Here is a 22,741-nt window from a genome sequence, read left to right as displayed (position 1 = left end):
TACCATCAGGGAGGAGGGACAGGAGTCTGAAGACCCGTCTTCTCATTACTACCATCAGGGAGGAGGTACAGGAGCCTGAAGACCCCTCTTCTCATTGATACCATCAGGGAGGAGGTACAGGAGTCTGAAGACCTCTCTTCTCATTACTACCATCAGGGAGGAGGTACAGGAGCCTGAAGACCCCTCTTCTCATTGATACCATCAGGGAGGAGGTACAGGAGTCTGAAGACCCGTCTTCTCATTACTACCATCAGGGAGGAGGTACAGGAGCCTGAAGACCCCTCTTCTCATTGATACCATCAGGGAGGAGGTACAGGAGCCTGAAGACCCCTCTTCTCATTGATACCATCAGGGAGGAGGTACAGGAGTCTGAAGACCTCTCTTCTCATTACTACCATCAGGGAGGAGGTACAGGAGCCTGAAGACCCCTCTTCTCATTGATACCATCAGGGAGGAGGTACAGGAGTCTGAAGACCCGTCTTCTCATTACTACCATCAGGGAGGAGGTACAGGAGCCTGAAGACCCCTCTTCTCATTGATACCATCAGGGAGGAGGTACAGGAGCCTGAAGACCCCTCTTCTCATTGATACCATCAGGGAGGAGGTACAGGAGCCTGAAGACCCCTCTTCTCATTGATACCATCAGGGAGGAGGTACAGGAGCCTGAAGACACCTCTCCTCGTTACTACCATCAGGGAGGAGGTACAGGAGCCCGAAGACCCCTCTTCTTATTGATACCATCAGGGAGGAGGTACAGGAACCTGAAGACCCATCTCCTCATTACTACCATCAGGGAGGAGGTACAGGAGCCTGAAGACCTCTCTTCTCATTACTACCATCAGGGAGGAGGTACAGGAGCCTGAAGACCCCTCTCCTCATTACTACCATCAGGGAGGAGGTACAGGAGCCTGAAGACACACACTCTTTTCAACTTGCACACAATGCTGGAGGAACTCAACAGGTCAGGCAGCATCTATGGAGAGGAATAAACAATCGACATTTCGAGTTGAGACTCGTCATCCTGATGAAGGGTGTTGGCCCAAAACATTGACTGTTTATTCCCCTTTGTAAATGCTGCCTGGCCTGCTGAGGGGGGGTGGGGTGTGAGTGAGTGTGTGGGTGTGTGTGAGAGAGTATGTCATTGTGGTGTGTGTGTTTCTGTGTGTGAGTGAGTGTGCGTGTGTCTCTGTGTCTGTGAGAGAGAGAGAGTATGTCATTGTGTGTGTGTGTGTGTGTGTGTGTGTGTGCGTGCGCAAGCACACATAAGACTTTTACACAGGACTGTATATTTTTCAGTTCAGTTCAGTTTCAGTTTATTGTCATTTAGAAACCACAAATGCGATGCAGTTAAAAAATGAGACAGCGTTCCTCCAGAATGATATCACAAAAGCACACGACATAACAGACTACACCAGAAAATCCATATAACATATCCAGAGTCCGGAGAGGATGCTGCGTATTAATATTGTGCTACCATCTCAGCGCGTTCCCCAGAAAGGAGCTCCAAACCCACCAGACAAAACAAGACTACCCAGACACACCAAATCAGGAGACCAACTCTACTACCCAACAAACCAAAAACTAAAGCTACAAGACGTACACAAAACCACATAGTTTTATAACATATAGTTACAACAGTGCAAACAATAAAAACAGACCATGGGCACAGTAAAAATAGTCCAAAGATGTTAAAAGACTGTAAGTTCGAGAGAAACCACCACACAGTTTCCACAAGTCCTCAGGGTCCCGATAGACTCGTCATCCCACGTAGGTGATAGAAGGGAATACCCCCGCTGTGGACTTCCATGGTGCTGGATTCAGCCTCGCAGACGCAGCACACAGTGAAAGAGCCCTGACCGCAGCGGACTCCGAGTCCGTCGAACCTCCAAGCCTCCGACCATCCCCCCCCCCCCGGCATATCCTCTGCCGAGCGCACTACGACATCCCGCCACCAGCCACGCGACCCCAAGGACTGTTCTTCTCAGCAGAGACCCAGACCTCACAACAGCAGCAGCAATGAAGAAGGACTTCCTGGAGATTTCCAGATGTTCCTCCGTGCTCCCACATACATTTTTCATCAGATTAAGATTGTGCACGGCAACCTGCTTAACAAATAACAGATATCATCTCCGGAGAGGCCACTGCAAACTGCGTCGCACCGCCATCTTAAAGTACATGTTGTGCTGACTAAAAGTTAAATTAAATAAGTAGTGTAAAAAGAGAGAAAAAGTGTACTAAGTTAATGTTCACAGGTTCAATGGCCTAGAAAACGGATAGCAGAGGGGAAGAAGCTGTTCCTGAATCGTTGAGTGTGTGTCTTCAGGTTCCTGTACCTCCTCCCTGATGGTAGCAATGAGAAGAGGGCACATCCTGGGTGACCGAGGTCCTTAATGACGGACACTGCCTTCTTGAGGAGTTACTCCTTGAAGATGTCCTGGATATAATTGAGTGTACCCAACACCCAGGTCCATTTTGTGTTAAGGAACCAGGTTGCTATGTTATGACAGAAAAGCCAGTGCATGATTTTGAAATCAGTACTGAGCATACCCCCAGAGAGGATCTGCTAAGATTTGAACCTCAGAATAAACCAGTATAGCTTGTAACTCAGTCTCAGAGTTACTCACTGCCCTTTATTCACTTTCGAGAGGGCGTCGTCTGGTTAACCAGGCCATGCAAATAATGAAGGCACGTTCAGCCAACGCCCTGTGCAAGGAGAATAAATCTCTGTAAATATCATCATTCAGGCTTCTGCTTTGCCTTTGCAAGCTTTTGTGCAATAATTTAAAGCGAGCTCGAAGGCTGCTCTCCCTCCTCTCGACAAACACAAGCTGGGAGATGTGGGTTAAAAGTTCAAGTTTACATTTATTGCCACAGTTGTACATACCCGGGGTGTAGTATAAATGTCATAAAGGGTAGTGTTTTTCTCAGAAGCAGCAGAGTATATTAAAAAAAGTGACAAACAATATTTTTATAAACTGAAATTAACATAAACTCTACATAACTTGCTCAAGAAAATAAATATTACCACAAAACCATAAGATATAGGAGCAGAATTGGGCCATTTGGCCCGTCAAGTCTGTTCTACCTTTTCATCATGGCTGATCCATTTCCAGCATAGCCCCAATCTCCTACCTTCTCCCCATATCCCTAAGTACTCTGGTCAATCAAGGATCTATCAGCCTCTGCCTTAAATACACTGCATGTAAAGACTTGCTTCCACAGCCGCCTGTGAGTGCACGGGTTTCCTCCGGGTGCTCCGGTTTCCTCCCACGGTCCAAAGATGTACCATTTGGTAGGTGAATTGGTCATCGTAAATTGTCCCGTGAATAGACTAGGGTTAAATCTGACATAAGTGCCAGAAGGGCCTATTCCGTGCCTTATATCAATAAATAAATAAGTTGATAAATCTGCACCTGTGTTTTTTTGTTTTATGAACTTAATCACAGAAATGAACACTGCAGAAATGGACCACTGTAGTCCCTTTTCAGGAAGGAGTTAGGGAGCCTAGTGACATGGTGTCATGATAACGATGTTGCCTGGACTGGTGGACCTGAGTTATAAGGAAAGATTAGATCTTTACTCCTTGGAATTTAGAAGGTTGAGGGCAGATTTGATAGATTTTGATTATGAGGGATATACAAAGGATTTTGTGGGTCTACAATTAGAGGTCATGTGCTAATGGTTCAAGGTGAAAAGTTTAAGGAGAACACGGGGGGAAATTCTTCACTCAGAAGTCTGTGAGAGTGTGGAACAAGCTGAAGGCACAGGTGGTGCATGCAAGCTTGACTTCAATGTTTTAGAGAACTTTGGGTAGGTCCATGGATGGGAGGGTGTGGAGTGTTATGATGTGGGTGCAGGTCAATGGGAGTAGGTAGTTTAAATGGTTTTGGCATGGACTAGATGGGCTGAAGGGCCTGTTTCTGTGCTGTACTTCTCTCTGACTCTATGACTATTTTTTTTTAAGGTGGAACTGGCTCCACTTGTTGAAGATCTGCCTTTGGTGACGAGTGGGAGTGAAGGACAAGCAATGAAGACCTCAAGGGATGAGAGGAAGAGGAAGAAAAAATAAGGAGGAAGCGTTTGCACATTCTCATCTCGTGATGGATGTGTTGGTCGCTGCTACATTAAACCTGTCCCTGACCAAGATCAATTGCTCAAATGGTCTCCCCCATATCCGGATTGGCTACTTTATAGTTGAAACCCTAACAGCGTTCTTTGCCGTTTTGGGGAACAGTTTTATCTGTTTTGTTGTGATCAGAAATAGAAAATTAAGGACGACGACTAACTTTTTCCTGGTGTCGTTGGCTGTGGCGGACATTTTGGTTGGCGCTGTGGCCATCCCCTGTGCCCTGCTCTCGGACCTCGGCCTCCCCAGGTGTAGTTACTACCTCTGTGTCCTTATGCTGTGCACACTCCTCGTCCTGACCCAAGCCTCCATCTTTGGCCTGTTAGCCATTGCTGTCGAGCGCTACGTCGCCATCTTGTCTCCCTTCCGCTACCAGGTGCTGGTGACGCCGAGGAACACGGCGCTGGTCATCGTCACCTCCTGGGCGCTGGCGCTGGTCATCGGGCTGGTGCCCCTGATGGGCTGGCGCAAGATGCCCACCGGCGACGAGAGATGCCTCTTCCACAACGTCATCGACGAGACCTACATGGTGTACTTCAGCTTCATCGGCTGCATGCTCCTCCCACTCTTCGTCATGTTCGTCATCTACGCCAAGATCTTCCTCGAGGTCAAGAAGCAGATCCGGAGGATCGCCGAGAGGAACGTCAACATCAGCTTGGAGGAGAAGCGGCGGAAAATAATCCGTAAGGAATTTCAGACGGCCATTTCCCTCTTCATCGTCCTCTTCTGCTTCACTCTCAGCTGGATCCCGCTGCATATCCTGAACTGCGTCAAGCTCTATTGTCCGAAGTGCCACATCCCCACGACTCTGATGCTAACCACAGTCATCATGTCCCACGTCAACTCTGTGGTCAACCCGGTTATCTACGTCTTCAGGATAAGGACCTTCTGGGATGCCTTTCGGGACGTCTTCTCTTGCATCCCGCACGCGGGCTTCACTGGGAAATACTCCAACTCAGACTGCACGGGAATGAGTAAGATTGGGTCGTTGACGATCAGGAGAGACACGTTGCCAGGGAAATGATCCCGTGGAGGAACCCCAACCCAACCCCTCAGATAACCAGTCAACCAGGTGTAACAATCCTCCCATGCGTAACTCACCCTCTACCGTCACGCCTACTCGTTTTTGTGAAGTATTTTTCTATTGACTGTGCATTCCTCATTTATATCTTGGCAACAAACAGATTTATTTTTACGTAGAGATACAACCCTGTTGACCCAATGAGTCTGCACTGCCCAAATAGGCCCTGTGACCAATAACTAATCCGTACATTATTTGAATGCGGGAGGAAACCCACATGGTCACGGGCTTGTCATGGACAGTGGCAGAACTGAGCCCAGGTCACTGACGCAGTAATGGCGGTATGCAGTCCACCACGCTACTTGCCGGCCAATTCTGAAATGCGACGCGGCCTATTGCGATCTGGTCTTCACTTCAGCGAGTTTGAAAGGCCTCGGGAGAGTTTTGCAAGAATCCATTAAGAGCCATTGAGTATTGACTGTTTTACTTTTGCTATCATAGAGACGGTGCCTCGGTTTCAAGGACCCGGCCAAAACACCAAGTAGCTTCATTGTTTTGCTAACTTCTGGACCTGTTCTCCTCAGAGCTCAAAGTGACATAGATCCATAGAGCACAGAAACAGGCCCCTCAGCCCATCTAGTCTGTACCAGCAGGGTTTTCTGTCCAGTCTCATTTACTCTGACCCAGATCATGTCCCTCCTTCCCCCACGTACCTATCCAAACTTCTCTTAAAAGTGACAATCAAACCTGTATCCACTCTTCCACTGGCAGTTCATTCCACACTCTCACCACCCTCTGAGTGAAGTAGTTCTCTTTCAGATTCCTCGTACATATTTTATCTTTCACCCAAGTCCAAGACCTCTAACTCTTGACTTGCCCAAGCTGAGTGGAAAACGCCTGCTTGCGTTCACCCTATTTATACTGGTGGTGGGGTGCAGGTACGTCTCTACCAAAGGAGGTGTGAGGTTCTCCGTCACTCCGCTAGCCTGCAGGTCACCCTTGGGCAAGGTGTAGCACCTGCTTAGCCCCCCGATCAGGGTCATGTGAAGCCATGGGAGCAGGTGGTGGACGGTCGTACGAGCAGCCGGTGCAGATCACAAGTCCTGGTTATGTGACCACTGGCGCCAGGCAGACAATCTCTGAAGAGTATTGATAATGGCTGGGGGTCACCCGTCTTGTAAAGACACTGCCCAGAAGAGGGCAATGGCAAACTACTTCTGTAGGAAAATTTACCAAGACCAATCATGGTCATGGAAAGACCACGATCGCCCATGTCATTAGACACAACACATAATGAAAGAACGAACTTATATTTAACCATATAACCATTACTGCACAGAAACAGGCCATCTCGGCCCTTCTAGTCCGTGCTGAACGCTAGTCCCACTGACCCACACTCAGCCCATAACCCTCCATTCCTTTCCTGATGATATACCTATCCAATTTTACTTTAAATGACAATATCGAACCTGCCTCTACCACTTCTACTGGAAGCTCGTTCCACACAGCTACCACTCTCTGAGTAAAGAAGTTTCCCCTCATGTTACCCTTAAATTTTTGCCTCCTAACTCTCAACTCATGTCCTCTTGTTTGAATCTCCCCTACTCTCAATGGAAAAAGCCTATCCACGTCAACTCTATCTATCCCCCTCATAGTTTTAAATGCCTCTATCAAGGCCCCCCTCAACCTCCTACACTCCAAAGAATAAAGACCTAACTTGTCAACCTTTCCCTGTAACTTAGGTGCTGAAACTTAGGGTGTTTATACCCCTCACTCTCTGTTATGGTCCAGTCCGGAAACCGCATTCCGGTTCCTGATCCGGTCCGCAGACTCCGGACTCCGGGTCTTGTAGCCGTCACTCGTTTCACCCTTGAGCCCAATTAGTCACCTGAGGTTCATCTTGGCTTAAGGAGATGCACCTGATGCCGATCAGCTGACGGTGTTTATAAAGGGCTCTGGGACTGAACATAGTTAGGGATTGTTCTGTTCATCCTGGTTTGGAGTACTCACTGTTAAGATGAGTCTGCAAGTAAGTCTGGCAGTCACCCTGGGCTGAGCTCCCTTCCTATCCCTTGCCTCTGTTGGGTAAGCCAGGCTGGACTGCTGTTGCCTGGTGGAGGACTCTGCCCTGTTCTATCCTTTGCTGCTGATGGGTTGTGACCTGTGACCTGCCCAGGCCCCTGTGTTCCTGGCTGGGAGGTCTGGGCCCTGCCCAGGAGTTATGGGCCCTGCCCAGTGAACTCCTAGAGCCTGCCTGAGCTCTGGGATGCTGCCTGCCTGAACTTCAAGACTCTCTCAGAACCCCTAGAATCACCTTGAATGCCATGTCCCTCACAGTCCCCACATCTTGTTTAGTTGTCCTGTCCTGCCCCTAGTAATTCAGTGCCTGTGTCCTGCACTTGGGGTCCAGTCTCATGTCCCCTTATGACACTCTCCCATTCTCCAGGGAGTAAAGTCCTAATCTGTTGAACCTATCCCTTCAAATCAGGTCCTCAAGTCTCAGCAATGTCTGTGTCCATTTCTGCTGCACTCCTTCAAACTCTCAGATACTTACCTGAAGGTAGGTGACCAGATCTAAACCCAGTTCTCCATGTTCAGCCTCAGCCACATCTCATCCCATTTCAACGTTACATCCCAACTCCTGCACTGTCTCTCTACAACCCTACCTACTGTCTGTGGTCACTTTGTGTCACCTCCTGTACCTAATAGAACGAATACTGAGTGTCAGCTGCTGTAGCCCATTCGCTTCAAGGTTTGACGTGTCATGCATTTAGAGATGCTCTGCTGCACGCCACTGTTGTAACGTGTGTTTACTTGAGTATGTTATTTATTTATTTGTTTATTTATTGTGAGGCAATGCAGAATCGGCCCTCCCGGGTCACACCACCAGCAACTCACCGGTTTAACCTGAGCCTAATCATGGGGCAATTAACAATGACAGATTAACCTACTTACTGGTAGGTCATTAGAACGTGGAGGAAACCCACATGTTTTTACGGAGAGGATGGACAGAGACTCCTTACAAAACTGAACCCTGAACCCCAACACCCCAAGCTGTAACAGCGTTGCGCTAGCCTCTGATGTTTGGTCTGAGCGACAACTGAACCTCTTGACCATGTCTGCGTGCTTTTATGCATTGAGTTGCTGCCACGTGATTAGATATTAGAATGATCCGCTGTACCTAACAAAATGGCCACTGTGTGTATATTATCTGTCACGTTATCTACACGTGCTTTGTTTGGTTGGAAATTTAAGTGTGTCAGCAATATCTGATCTGTGCAAAAACATTGTGGTTCAAGGCACATGAAAGTGAAAGGTTGAATGTCTCAGAACTGGTTTTATAAACTCCACTCAAAACAGAAGAATAAAGGACATGGGAGCAGATCTAAGCCATTTTGGCCCATCGAGTCTGCTCTGCCATTTTAACATAACTGATCTATTTTCCCCCTCAGCTCCAATCTTCCTGCCTTCTCCCTGTATCCCTTCACACTCTGACCAATCAGCAATCTGTCAACTTCTGCCTTAAGTATACCCGATGACTTGGCCTGTGGCAACAAATTCCACAGATTCATCACCCTCCGGCTACAGAAATTCCACCTCATCTCTGTTCCAAATGGATGTCCTTCCACTCTGTGAGCTCAGCAGGCCAGGCAGCATCTGTGGAAAAGAGTAAACAGTCGGTGTTTCAGGCTGAGACCCTCCTTCAGGACTGGGGGGGAAAGAAGATGAGAAATTAGAGCAACAAGGTGTGGGAGGGGAGGAAGAAGAACGAGATGGTGTGTGATAGTTGTGAAGAGTCAGATCACAGACAGGGGGACAGCGATAAACGAGAAATTCTGCAGAAGCTGGAAATCCCAGCAACACACACAAAATGCCAGAGGAACTCAGCAGGCCAGGCAGCATCTGGGAAAAGAGTACAGTTGACATTTTGGGGCCGAAACCTTTCGGCAGGGCTGGAGGAAAAAAGCTGAGGAGTAGATTTAAAAGGTGGGGGGAGGTGAGAGAGACACACAAGGTGATGGGTGAAACCCGGAGGGGCGAAGTGAAGAGCTGGGAAGTTGATTGGTGAAAGAGAGACAGGGCTGGAGGAGGGGGGGATCTGATAGGAGAGGACAGAAGGCCATGGAAGAAAGAAAAGGGGGAGGAGGACCAGAGGGAGGCGATGGGCAGGAATGGAGGAAAGGTGAGGGGTCGGGGGACAGTTTGAAAGAGGGTTTCACAGGTTAGTAGGCTCGTTACATGAGTGTATTTTAAAATACATGGGTGTATTTTGACAGCACAGGCTCGTTAGGACGGGAGGCCTGTTACTGTACTGTATCACTAAATAAACAAAATTAAAATAAATAAAATCTTCCTGGGTGATTCTATTTAGTTAAGAGTTTCTTTGACTACTTAAAATTTCTCCTGGTAAACTTCTCCTTTTAAAAAAAAATTAGTAGTGATGCAGCATGGAACAGCCCTTCCAGCCCTTTAAGCGGTGCCCCCCAGCAACCCCCCAATTTAACCCTGGCCATGTCACGGGATAATTTACAATGAGCAGTTAACCTGGCAATTGTATGTCCACCAGTACCTTACCGGCAGTGGCAGGAATTAAACCTGAGTCACCTGTGCTGTAAACCATTGTGCTAGCCACTTCTCTACCGTGCCTCCATGATTTCTTTCCTTGCTTAATTTTAAAATATTTTCACTCACTCACTTATGTTTCGCTACCAGTCTTCTCGGAAAGTTGCTACTCAGTTATTAAAACGTTGTGTTCAAGTTAGTTAAATATGTTTCAGAGAAAAGACACAAACCAGATAGTGGGGATATCTCAGGGAATTTCACCGTCACAAATGAAGTTAAGACACATTGTTTTATTCCAGGGATCTGACCTTTGAGAATTTTCAGTGACGTTCCAGTGAGATGTGCGTAGAGTTTTCCAATTACGACTCTAACCCAGCGATGTTTCCAATAGTGTCTCGCTTAAGGCACCTAAAAAGGACACAAAGAAAGAGGTATCTTCAAATTTATGCAACGTCCACAAAATGCTGGAGAAACTCGGCAGGTCAGGCAAAAGAGTAAACAATCGGCGTTTTGGGCCGAGACCCTTCATCAGGACTGAGAAGGAAGGGGGAAGATACCAGAATAAAAAAGTGGGGAGGAGGGGAAGGAGATAGATGAATCCAGGTGGGTGGGAAAGATAAAGTGCTGGAGAGGAAGGAAGCTGATCGGAGAGGAGAGAGGACCTGAGGAGGAGGGGACTCGGGGAGGTGATAGGCAGGTGAGAAGGTCAGAGTGAGGAATAGAGGAAGAGGGGAGGGAGGGAATGTTTTCTGTGTGAAGAGTGTGATTTCATTTTGTAAAGAGTTTCCTGACAACTTACAGTTTAGTCAGGTTTATTGTAATTTAACAATATACACTTATACTGCCAAACGAGACAATATTTCTCCAAACCAGGGTGTAAAGCACAGTAACTTAGGAAAGTAAGAATTAAATCTACAAATGAATTGCACAGAGATAAACAAACAAAATTGAATAAATTAAATACTGTAGGATACAGTACAAATTATCGGGTGATATTTCGAATGCGAAGCGGCAGGGAGTTCAGAAGCCTAACGGCCTGAGGGAAGCTGTTTCCCATCCTGACCGTTCTTGTCTTTATACAAAAGAGTCTCCTGTCTGATGGTAGAAAGTCACAGAGATGCCCGATGGATTGGTGGGATCCCTGATAACACTAAGTGCCTTGCACTGCAGTGCTCCTGGTAAATGTCTCCAATGGATGGCAGGCAGACCCCTATGATCCCCTCAGCCATTCTCACCGTCCTTGTAGGGACTTTTGGTCCAATGCTCTACTGCTCTCATAATAGATGGAGATACAGCTTGTCAGGATGCTTTCAATGGTGCTCCAGTAAAATTCTGTTAAGATGGGAGTTGGGGGAGCCTCGCTTGCCTCAATCCCCTCAGGAAGTGGAGGCGCTGCTGTGCCTTCTTATTCAGGAGAGGTGATATTGAGGAAACACATGAGGTCATTCATGATGTGAACTCCCAGGAAGCTGGTGCACTTAACTCTCTCTGCAGAGGAGCCATAAATGTGTAATTTCTCTTAATAAACGTCCTCTGTCCTTGCTAATTTTTAAGATATTTGTCCTGACTTATTTATATTCCTATATCAAACTTAGTTCAGGAACTTGGTGTGTCACTGGTGAGGTCAGTATCATTTAATTAACCCCAGATGTCCCTTGGGTAGTCAGTGATAACCGAGGGACTTGCTACACCTTCTCAATGACAGTTCTACTATCTCTACAGATGCTCCCCAATCCGCTGAGTTTCTCTAGCAGATTGTAGGTTGCTCTTAAAAATAATCTGCTGGAGGAGCTCAGCTGGTCGAACAACATCTGTGAGGGGAGGGAAATTACCAATGTTTCTGGTCATAATCCTGCACAGGGATTTACCTTTGAGGCCTAAAACATAAGACGTTTGACGCATGACATCTGAAACTTTGATGGACTTCTATAGATGTATGGTGGAGAGTGTATTGACTGGCTGTGTCACAGCCTGGTGTGGAAACACCAATGCCCTTGATTGGAAAACCCTACAAAAAGGATTTGGCCCAATCATTCACAGGTAAAGCCCTCCCCACCATCTACATGAAACACTGTCATAGGAAAGCAGCATCCATCATCAGGGACATCCACCACCCAGGTCATGGTCTCTTCTCGCTGCTGCCATCAGGAAGGAGGTACAGGACCCTCAGGACTCACACCACCAGGTTCAGGAACAGTTATTACCCCTCAACCATCAGGCTCTTGAACCAAAGGGGATAATTTCAATCAACTTCACTCACCCCATCACTAAAATGTTCCCACAACCTATGGACTTACTTTAAGGACTCTTTGTCTCATGTTCTCGTTATTTATTGCTATTTATTTATATTTGCATTTGCACAGTTTGTTGTCTTCTGCACTCTGGTTGATCTTTCACTGATCCCGTTACAGTTACTATTCCATAGATGTGCTGAGTATGCCCGCAGGAAAATGAATCTCAGGGTTGTATATGGTGACCTATATGTACTCTGTCAATAACATTTAATTTGAACTTTGAACCTTTGTGACCCTCTGCCCAAACCTCAGTAATCTCCACAGCATCACAATATCCAGCTCTTATTGAACGGTATAACACAGGAAGGGGCTCCTCGATGTCCACGCCAAACACCATTCACAGTTAGACTAATTTACTTCTGCCTGCTCTTGATCCCTGCACACTCATTTCTTTAACAGCTCTTAAATGCCCATCACATCTGCTTACACCACCTCTCCGGCAGCTCATTCCATACACCACACTGTGTAAACAGTTGCCTCACGCATCTGTATACATATCCTCCTTCCTACCAATCTCCTCCCTCTGGTGCCCCTGCCCTTCCTCCCATGGTCTACTCTCCTCGCCTATCAGTCCTTCTTCTTTAGCTCATCTTGACCTCTCCCACCCATCACCTGCCAGCTTCTTACTTCATCCCCTTCTCCCCCCTCACCTCCCTTCTTAAACTCCTTCCCCTCCACCAACCTTTATATTCTGGCTCCTTCTCCCTTCCTTCTCCAGTCCTGATGAAGGATTTTGGCCCAAAACGTCGCCTGTTTGATCCTGTCCATAGACTCTGCCTGACCTGCTGATTTCCTCCACCATTTTGTGTGTGTTACTCTGCACAGCTCCTTTAAACTTTCCCCTTCTCATCCCCTCCTCTAGTATTTGACATTTCTACTCTGGGAAACCAGTCAAAAATTCCTGTTCTATATAAACAGCATCCTGGATGATTTCTACCCTGGGAGGGGTGGTGGGATGGAGATATGTCTCTACCCTCCTTCCCTCCACTCACCTGCAGGTCACCCCGGGCAAGGTGTAGCACCTGCTTAGCCCCCCCGATCAGGGTCATGAGAAGCCATGGGGGCAGGTGGTGGACGGTAGTACGAGCAGCCGGTGCAGATCACAAGTCCTGGTTATGTGGCCACTGACGCCAGGCAGACAATCTCTGAAGAGTATTGATAATGGCTGGGGTCACCCGACTTGTAAAGACACTGCACAGAAGAAGGCAATGGCACACCACTTCTGCAGAAAAAATTGCCAAGAACAATCATGGTCAAAACCATGATCGTCCATGTCACATGAAACGGCACACAATGATGATGTCATACGACAAGGCACATAATGATGATGATGATGATGATGATGACGAACCTGGGAGAAAAGATTCTGACAGTTTACCAAATCCACGCCTTTCATAATTTGCTAAACCTCTACCGGGTCTTCCCTCAGCGTCTGACATTCCAGAGATAAAAACAAACCATTTGTCCAATTTCTGCTTATCACTAATACTCCATAATCCCAGCAACATCTTGGTAACCCTCTTTTGCACCTTTCGCAAAGCCCTCACTTGCTTCCGTAATGTATTTGCTATGCCCATCAACCCCTACAGGGGCATGGGCCGCCAACAGTAGCTCACCAAAGTTCTCTGCGCTGGGTCAGTCCTTTAACCCTTCTCCAGCTGTAGCCGGTCTTCTCGGTACATCCCTTCTTTCACAAGGATGAGGTCTTCAGATCTCCTGTTGGTGTTCTTATAGCACTTGGCTTTTACAGGATGCGGTTGCCAGCCCCCAGGTGATAAGGTGGCAGGCGCATATCATTCATCGTAAGATACAACCACACAAAATATACCAGTATATCTATGCCAATGAGCTATGGACTGAAAACCAAAGATCCCTCTGCCTGACAATGCTGTTAAGTATCTCACCATGAAGTGTACACTCCCCTGATTTTCTATTGTTTTCACCAAGTCAACATTTCCTTTCCCCCATGGAGTTTCCCCACCATTTACTCCGGATTCTAGCATCTGCAGTGCTCCGTGTCTCCATCTGTTTAAGAGCCAGCTGTATGACTGTGTCTGGAGTTTATACGAGGTTATATAGGTTCATGGCCTAAGGTAGAAGGAGATACCACTCTCATTACATGCACAGGTAGTTCAACTCTTTGAGTGATTATGCAGAAAGTTTGATGTTAATAACTCATCTCTTTCTACCTTAGGCCACAAACTTCTCAATCACCCCTCATAACAGCTACACCAGGATCACAGATTTCTCCCTTGAAGGGCATCCGTGACATAGGTAGTTTTTTATTTAATCATAAAACCATGAAGCATAGGAGCAGCACACACAAAACGCTGGAGGACCTCAGCCGGCCAGGCAGCATCTGTGGAAAAAGTACAGCTGACGTTTCGGGCTGAGACCCCTCCTGCTGAGCTCCTGCCAAAGTCCTCAGCCCAACTCCACTCATGTGCTGCTTTGGATTTCCAGCATCTGCAGATTTTCTGTTTGAGACACAGGAGAAGAATTAGGCCATTTGGCCCATCGAGTTTGTCCTGCCATCCTATCATGGCTGATTTATTTTCCCCTGCCTTCTCCCTTTGACATCCCGACTAATCAAGAACCTCTCAGCCCCCACTTTGTGCACCCAGTGACTTGCCATCCAAAGCCGTCTGTGGCAACAAACTCCACAGATTCACCACCCTCTGGCTAAAGAATTTCCTCCTCATCTTCATTCTAAGTAGACATCCTTGTATTCTCAGGTGGTGCCCTCTGGAACATGGTCTCAATCCAGGGCTTTTTCAATATTCAATAGGTTTCAACCCCCCCATTCTTCTAAGCTCCAGCGAGTACAGCCCAGAGTCATGGAACTGGTATAATATTCCTTTGCAGATTGCTTTATTTTATGTTATTTATTGAAATACAGCCCTTCCGGCCTTTCAAACTGTGTCAGACAGCAGCTGCCCAACTTAACCCTAGCCTAACCAAGAGACAATTTACAATTAACCTACCAGCCGGTATGTCTTTGACTTTGGGAGGAAACCCACACAGTGACAGGGAGAAGGTACAAACTCCATGCAGACTGTACCAGTGACAATAAACCTGATTATGATTCTGATTGCAATTTGGCTCTAAGCCTTCTGAGCCATCCCAACCATTGTACCTGCCTCAGCTGTGTTACCATACCTGCCTTAACCACTTCCTCTGGCAGCTCGTTCCAAGTATTCACCTCCCTCTGCGTGTGTAAAAAAAATGTCCTTCAGATTCTTATTAAACCTTTTCCCTCTTCTCTAAACTTGTGGCTTCCGGATCTTGATTCCCTAACCCTGGGGAAAAGACTGTTCACTCTGTCCATGTCCCTCATGGCTGTATACACCCCTTCGAGCTGCTAGAGAATTTGCCTATCGAGAAGGCAAATGGGATGTTGGCCTTCATTGCTGGAGGGATTGAATTCAAGAGCAGGGAGGTTACGCTGTAACTGTACAGGGACTGGTGAGTCCGCACCTGGAGTACTGTGTACAGTTCTGGTCTCCTTACTTGAGGAAGGATATACTGGCTTTGGAGGCAGTGCAGAGGAGGTTCACCAGGTTGATTCCGGAGATGAGGGGGTTAGACTATGAGGAGAGATTGAGTCGCTTGGGACTGTACTCACTGGAGTTCAGAAGAATGAGAAGAGATCTTATAGAAACAAATAACATTATGAAAGGGATAGATAAGATAGAAGCTGGAAAGTTGTTTCCACTGATAGGTGAGACTAGAACTAGGGGACACAGCCTCAAAATTCAGGGGAGTAGATTTAGGACGGAGATGAGGAGGAACTGCTTTTCCCAGAGAGTGGTGAATCTGTGGAATCCTCTGCCCAGTGAAGCAGTGGAGGCTCCCTCAGTAAATATGTTTACAACAAGGTTGGATAGATTTTCACATAGTAGGGGAATTAAGGGTTATGGGAAAAAGGCAGGTAGGTGGAGAGAGTCCATGGCCAGATCAGCCATGATCTTATTGAATGGCGGAGCAGGCTCGATGGGCCAGATGGCCAACTCCTGTTCCTATTTCTTATGTTCTTAGGTCAATCCTCGTTCTCCTACCCTCCAAAGTACGAGCTGTTAGTGAACTGTGGTGAGGCAGAGTTTACCTGCCAGCATTTATTTCACATTCCGAATTGCCTTTAGGAGAGGGTGGCGAGCATTTTAAAATGAGTATAAAGGTCGAGCTGTCAGAGGAAGCTGGCGAGCTGGGTGCGATTGAAACGTCATTGCATTCGGACGAGCACATATCGGTGTAGAAACACCAGAAAGTGATGGACACAGCCTGGTCCGTCACAGACAAAACCCTCTCCACCTCTGCGTACATCTCACATGGATCGTTGCCTCAAGGTGCGACAGGACCTGGCTCTTAGGGTGAGGAGCGGCCTGAAGTTTGGATAAACCGGGTGGATTGGAAGGGTGTCGAGACTGGAGGCAAGAGTTGTGCCGGCTCTGCTCGCTGCAGTACCTTGCAAAACTCCCTGGCACTCCTACCTATATCTCTCTGTCTATAGCTTGTGCTGAGCACTGTATAGATAGCTCAAGTGCCTCACATTTCTGCACTGCAAGATGTTTTTTTATATCATTTCCTGTGTGGTTAATTTTGATTTGATTTGAATCTCACAGAAGAAAATCATCTGCCTCCAACCTCTCCCCGCATTTGTCTTTGAAACAGTGATAGATGACTTTTTGATTCAGTTCGGCTCGAATCCAGCAACCTGCCCAGGGGCGCTTACACGTGTCATGAGCAGGTGAGGCCTGGTGGCGCCCATCCCTCTCCAGGCCGGACCACAGCCGATGTCCTCCAACCCAGTGGCCTCGATCACGTGGCTGTCGTAGGTCTTCAGGGAACTCATCCGCCCTGGCCAGTGAGGTCCTTCGCCCAGGAGTGCCACGTTAGTGCCACCCACTCACGTCATTTGGCCTGGCAGCTGAAGTGGTGTACCGGGGTGTGCCACCTGGGAGCAGACGTGAGAGATTTAGGAGATGGATGAGGACCAGTGATACCCGTTCACCCTACTAGGCAGAGCACTGCTGCCAGACATCCAAGATACCACCTCTATCCAGAGCCGCCCACACCACCGAGCTCAAATACTGCTTCTACCCCCTTGTTGTCAGACTCTTGCACGATAAAATAGATCCTTTATCTCACGATCTACCTCACTGTGATCTTTGCACTTTATCATTTACCTGCACTGCACTTTTTCAGTAGATTTTGCACTTTCTTGCGCTTCCCTGCACGTTTTTGTAGATTTTGCACTTTATCTGGCATTGTTGTTGTCTTGCCTTGTTTTATTTTTCGACATAGTTTGAACTTTGAACAAGAATAAGAAAGGTTCAAAGAGATTTGGCAACCATGCGGGCAAGAAAGAACAGAAAAGCTTACAAAAGGTTTAGAGAGCTAGGTAATGTTAGAGATCTAGAAGATTATAAGGCTACTAGGAAGGAGCTTAAGAAGAAAATTAGGAGAGCCAGAAGGGGCCATGAGAAGGCCTTGGTGGGCAGGATTAAGGAAAACCCCAAGGCATTCTGCAAGTATGTGAAGAGCAAGAGGATAAGACGTGAAAGAATAGGACCTACCAAGTGTGACAGTGGGAAAGTGTGTATGGAACCGGAGGAAATAGCAGAGGTACTTAATGAATACTTTACTTTAGTATTCACTGTGGAAAAGTATTTTAGTGATTGTAGTGATGACACAGCAGATTCAAAAGCTTGAGCATGTAGGTATTAAGAAAGAGGATGTGCTGGAGGTTTTGGAAAGCATCAAGTTGGATAAGTCGCCGGAACTGGATGAAATTTACCCCAGGCTACTGTGGGGGGGGGGGGGGGGGCGAGGGAGGAGATCGCTGAGCTCCTGGTGATGATCTTTGTATCATCAATGAGAACAGTAGTGGTTTTGGAGGATTGGAGGGTTGTGGATATTGTTCCTTTATTCAAGAAAGGGAGTAGAGATAGCCCAGGAAATTATAGACCAGTGAGTCTCACCTCAGTGGTTGGTAAGTTAATGGAGAAGATCTTAAGATGCAGGATTTATGAACATTTGGAGAGGTATAATATGATTAGGAATAGTCAGCATGGCTTTGTCAAGGGCAGGTCGTGCCTTACGAGCCTGATTGAATTTTTTGAGGATGTGACTAAACACATTGATGAAGGAAGAGCAGTAGATGTAGTGTATATGGATTTCAGCAAGGCACTTGATAAGGTACCCCATGCAAGGCTTATTGAGAAAGTAAGGAGACATGGGATTCAAGGGGACATTGCTTTGTGGATCCAGAACTGGCTTGCCCACAGAAGGCAAAGAGTAGTTGTAGACGGGTCATATTCTGCATGGAGGTCAGTCACCAGTGGAGTGCCTCAGGGATCTGTTCTGGGACCCTTACTCTTTGTGACTTTTATAAATTACCTGGATGAGGAAGTGGAGAGATGTGTTAGTAAGTTTGCTGATGACACAAAGGTTGGAGGTGTTGTGGAGAGTTTGGAGGGCTGTCAGAGGTTACAACGGGACATTGATAGGATGTAAAACTGGGCTGAGAAGTGGCAGATGGAGTTCAACCCAGATAAGTGTGAAGTGGTTCATTTTAGTAGGTCAAATATGATGGCAGAATATAGTATTAATGGTAAGATTCTTGGCAGTGTGGAGGATCAGAGGGATCTTGGGGTCTGAGTCCATAGGACGCTCAGAGCAGCTGTACAGGTTGACTCTGTGGTTAAGAAGGCATATGGTGTATTGGCCTTCATCAATCATGGGATTGAGTTTAGTAGCCAAGAGGGAATGTTGCAGCTAATAGGACCCTGGTCAGACCCCACTTGGAGTACTGTGCTCAGTCCTGGTTGCCTCACTACAGGAAGGATGTGGAAGCCATAGAAAGAGGAGATTTACAAGGATGTTGCCTGTATTGGGGAGCATGCCTTGTGACAATAGGTTGAGTGAACTTGGCCTTTTCTCCTTGGAGTGAAGGAGAATGAGAGGTGACCTGATAGAGGTGTACAAGATGATGACAGGCATTGATTGTGTGGATAGTCAGAGGCTTTTTCCCAGGGCTGAAATGGTCATCACAAGAGGACCCAGGTTTAAGGTGCTGGGGAGTAGGTACAGAAGAGATGTCAGGGGTAAGTTTTTTACTCAGAGAGTGGTGAGAGCGTGGAATGGGCTGCCGGCAACGGTGGTGGAAGCGGATACGATAGGGTCTTTTAAGGAACTTTTAGATAGGTACACGGAGCTTAGTAAAATAGAGGGCTATAGGTAAGCCTAGTAATTTTTAAGGTAGGGACATGTTTGGCATAACTTTGTGGGCTGAAGGGCCTGTGTTGTGCTGTAGGTTTTCTATGTTTCTATGTTTCTAAATTACAGGGGTGGCACTGCAGTGCAGTGGTTAGCACAGTGCTTTACAGTACAGGCAACCAGGGTTCAATTCCCGCCACTGCCCGTGAGGAGTCTGTACGTTCTCCCCGTGACCATGTGGGTTTCCTCCGGGTGCTCCGGTTTCCTCTCACAGTCCAAAGGCGTACCGGTTGGTAGATTAGTTGCTCATTGTAAATGTCCTGTGATTAGGCTAAGACTAAATCCAAGGTTTGCTGGGCAGCACAACTCATAACAAAAGGAAATCTACAGATGCTGGAAATCCAAATAAAACACACAAAATGCTGGAGGAACTCAGCAGGCTGGGCAGCATCGATGGAAAAAGTCCAGTTGACATCTCGGGTCGAAACCCTTCGTTGGAAAGTTGATTACCTTCTGTCTCTATCACCAATCGACTTCCCAGCTCTGTACTTCACCCCTCCCTCTCCCGGTTTCACCTCTCACCTGGTGGGCCTCCCCTCCTCCACCCACCTTTTCAATCTACTCCTCAGCTTTTTTTTTCTCCACTCCTGCCGAAGGGTCTCGGCCTGAAACGGCATCTGTACTTTTTTTTTCCATAGAAACTGCCTGGCCCACTGAGTTCCTCCAGCATTTTGTGCTTGTTTCAGGGACTGTTCTGTGCTGTATCTCATTAAATTTTAAAAGAAGAGTAAATTTCGGTACAGTGCAGGTAGACAATTTGGTCACCATGGACCATGTGGACCAAAGGTCCTTTTACTGTTTGCTGTAACGCTACCCATTGACTCTTGACCCATTGCATTTCTTCTGGACAAGTTGTCCATAGTCATAAAAGCAGATATAAAAACACATGGAAATGGGTTCTTTGACCTCCGATCCCCATGCAAATCTTAATCCCATCTACACCAATCCCCTTTGCTCACATTAGGTATGTAGGTTGAGCTGCCAATTTTAAGCATCTTTCCAACACATTGATATTGGTGTTGGTTTTATTTTTGTCATACGTACCAAGATGCTGTGACAAGACTGTCTTGCACACTGTTCGTACAGATCAGATCTTTACACAGTCCTTTGAACTCTCAGGTTTGACAATGACAGGAAACCTGTGCAGGAGACCTGTTTTTCAAGTGGAAAGGCCGTTACCCTGGGGCAGTTCCGCTCTTACGGTCTCCGAAGTCCAGGCCCAGTGGTACGAACGAGCATCACAAACTGGGATCTTCCCTGGTTGCAGTGGATGACCGTGACGTCTTCCATGCCTTGTCACGTCCTTCGTTCTCCATGGAGCGTTGAAGAAACGCCTTCCTGGCCATTGGATCTCGCTGTAGCGTAGTGATTAGCGCAATACTCTACAGTACAGGTGATCCGGGTTCAATTCCCGCAGCTGTCTGTAAGGAGTTTGTACGTTCTCCCCGTGACCGCTTGGGTTTTCTCCAAGTGCTCCGGTTTCCTCCCACAGTCCAAAAACCCGGTTGGTAGGTCAATTGCTCATTGTAAACTGATGAGGCTGCGATTAAATTGAGAGGTTGTTGGGTGGTGTGCCCAAAGGGCCTGTCCCATGCAGTATCTCACTAATAAATAAATAAACAATAAATTCTCAGCCCTGGCTTTTCATGCTAGAACAGGCATGTCCCTACCTCACTGAAATACTGGGCCCGCCGGCCACCCTCAGCCGGTTTAACCCGCCTGCCGAAGTGGTGTAACCTGGGATCTCTGAGTCCTGGAACAGCGAGATAGGCCAGTAGTTCTCTGCGAACAGGTGGCCATCTTTCTGCAACAGTCCGCCAAGTCCAAGATATATCTTCAGCCTCAATAGGCTGAGAGTTGTTCTGGACATAGTTCAAAAATAAAACAAGGCAAAACAATAACAGTGCAAACTAAAGTACAATCAAAAACGTGCAGTGCAGGTGAGTGGAAGATCATAACGAGGTAGATTGTGAGGTCTTATTGTGCAAGAGGTCCACTCAAGTGTTTGACAACAGTGGGATGGAAGCCGTCCTTGAGCCAAGCCAGGCGATCAGTGCTGGCAGCTTTTCGAACTTGCTGCCCGAAGGGAGACAGGAGAAGAGAGAATTTCTGGGGTGCGTAGGGTCTTTGATTCTGCGGCCTGACTTACTGAGGCAGTGAGAGGTGTAGACAGAGTCCGTGGAGGGGAGGCTGGTCTCTGTGAGGTGCTGAGCTGTGACCACAACTCTCTGCAGTTTCTTGCAGTCAGGGGCAGAGCGGTCGCTGTGCTGGGCCATGGTGTGTCTTCCATTGATTCATTTTGGTTATTATTCTCTTTGCTGCGTACGCCTGCAAGAAACCGGATCTCAGAGCTATACATGGTGACACGTACGTATGTAATTTACTTTGAATCTGGTGTATCTGGACGGTATTGATAAAAGTCTCCTATACTGAACTGCATAAAACCCTTACCTGCCAAACACCCTACCTCTCAAATTAAACTTCTGCTCTCTTGTGGTTTTATACCCACGAGGGAAGAATCCCCATTCTGGCTTTTCTGCACCAGTGAGGTGCTTGAAAACAATAATGCTCTCAATACTGAGAAAGTTGTCCCAAGATCTCTGAATGCTCGAATAGTGAGATAGAGCAATAGGTCTCGACAAACCTGTGCCTATCTGATTTAAACAGTCCTCCAAGTACAAGATATATTTTCAGCCATTATTGGCTGAGTATTATTGTTGACATGGTTCTATAAATAAGGCAGGAAGGATACTGGTTTGGTATAGATTGTGGTGTAGAAATCTGACAAGTAACGTAGGATGGATTGATGCAATATTTTATCTTTTATTTCAATGACATTAAGCTGATGAGATCTCATCTAACAGAAAGCATCTGCAGATGGTACAACACACACAAGACGCTGGGGGATCTCAGCAGATCAGGCAGCTTCTGTGGAGAGGAATAGAGAGTCGATGTTTCGAGCCGAGACCCTCCACCGGGACTGGAAAGGAAGAGGGAAGAAGCCGGAGTAAGAGGGGAGGGGGAGGGGAAGGAGATAGGTGAGACCAGGTGATGGGGGAAGGTAGATGGGTTGGGGGGGGGGGGAAGAGGGGAAGAAGTAAGAAGCCAAGAGGTGATTGGTGGAAGAGGCAAAAGGATGATGAAGAAGGAATCTGATAGGACCGATGGACTGTGGACCATTGGAGTGAGGGAAGGAGTTGTGGAACCAGGGAGAGGTCTTGGGCAGGTCACAGGGGTGCAGGGGGAGTAGGGAAGGACTGAAAGCCCACCGGAAGAAGGGAAATTTTTTTTAAAAGGCATGGGGCAGTGGGGGAGGGTGTGTGGGTGTGGGAGACCATGGACAGACATGTCAGTGTGGCAATGGGAAGTCATATTGAAATGGATGGCCACCAGGAAATCCTAGCGTTACAGAGAAAGTGCAGTGCAGGTAGACAACAGGCTACAAGGGCCACCACGACG

The 22,741-nt window shown here is 47.2% G+C and overlaps 1 protein-coding gene across 1 annotated transcript; it reads left to right on the top strand.

Moving 5' to 3' along the window:
• Positions 1-4,001: 4,001 nt before the first annotated feature.
• LOC132381510 (adenosine receptor A1-like) lies at positions 4,002-5,635 on the top strand. Its single transcript, XM_059950961.1, has one exon. It carries the CDS (start codon positions 4,044-4,046, stop codon positions 5,148-5,150), a length of 1,107 nt encoding a protein of 368 aa, XP_059806944.1. The 5' UTR covers positions 4,002-4,043; the 3' UTR covers positions 5,151-5,635.
• Positions 5,636-22,741: the final 17,106 nt, after the last annotated feature.

This window comes from Hypanus sabinus, chromosome 26 (assembly GCF_030144855.1).
Source record: "Hypanus sabinus isolate sHypSab1 chromosome 26, sHypSab1.hap1, whole genome shotgun sequence".
NCBI lineage: Eukaryota > Metazoa > Chordata > Chondrichthyes > Myliobatiformes > Dasyatidae > Hypanus > Hypanus sabinus.
This window is presented reverse-complemented; position numbering and strand designations above follow the sequence as displayed.

What these genes read in the sequence shown, in the direction of transcription:
- LOC132381510 (XM_059950961.1), top strand. Translation starts at nt 4,044, where the DNA reads ATGAGAGGAAGAGGAAGAAAAAATAAGGAGGAAGCGTTTGCACATTCT.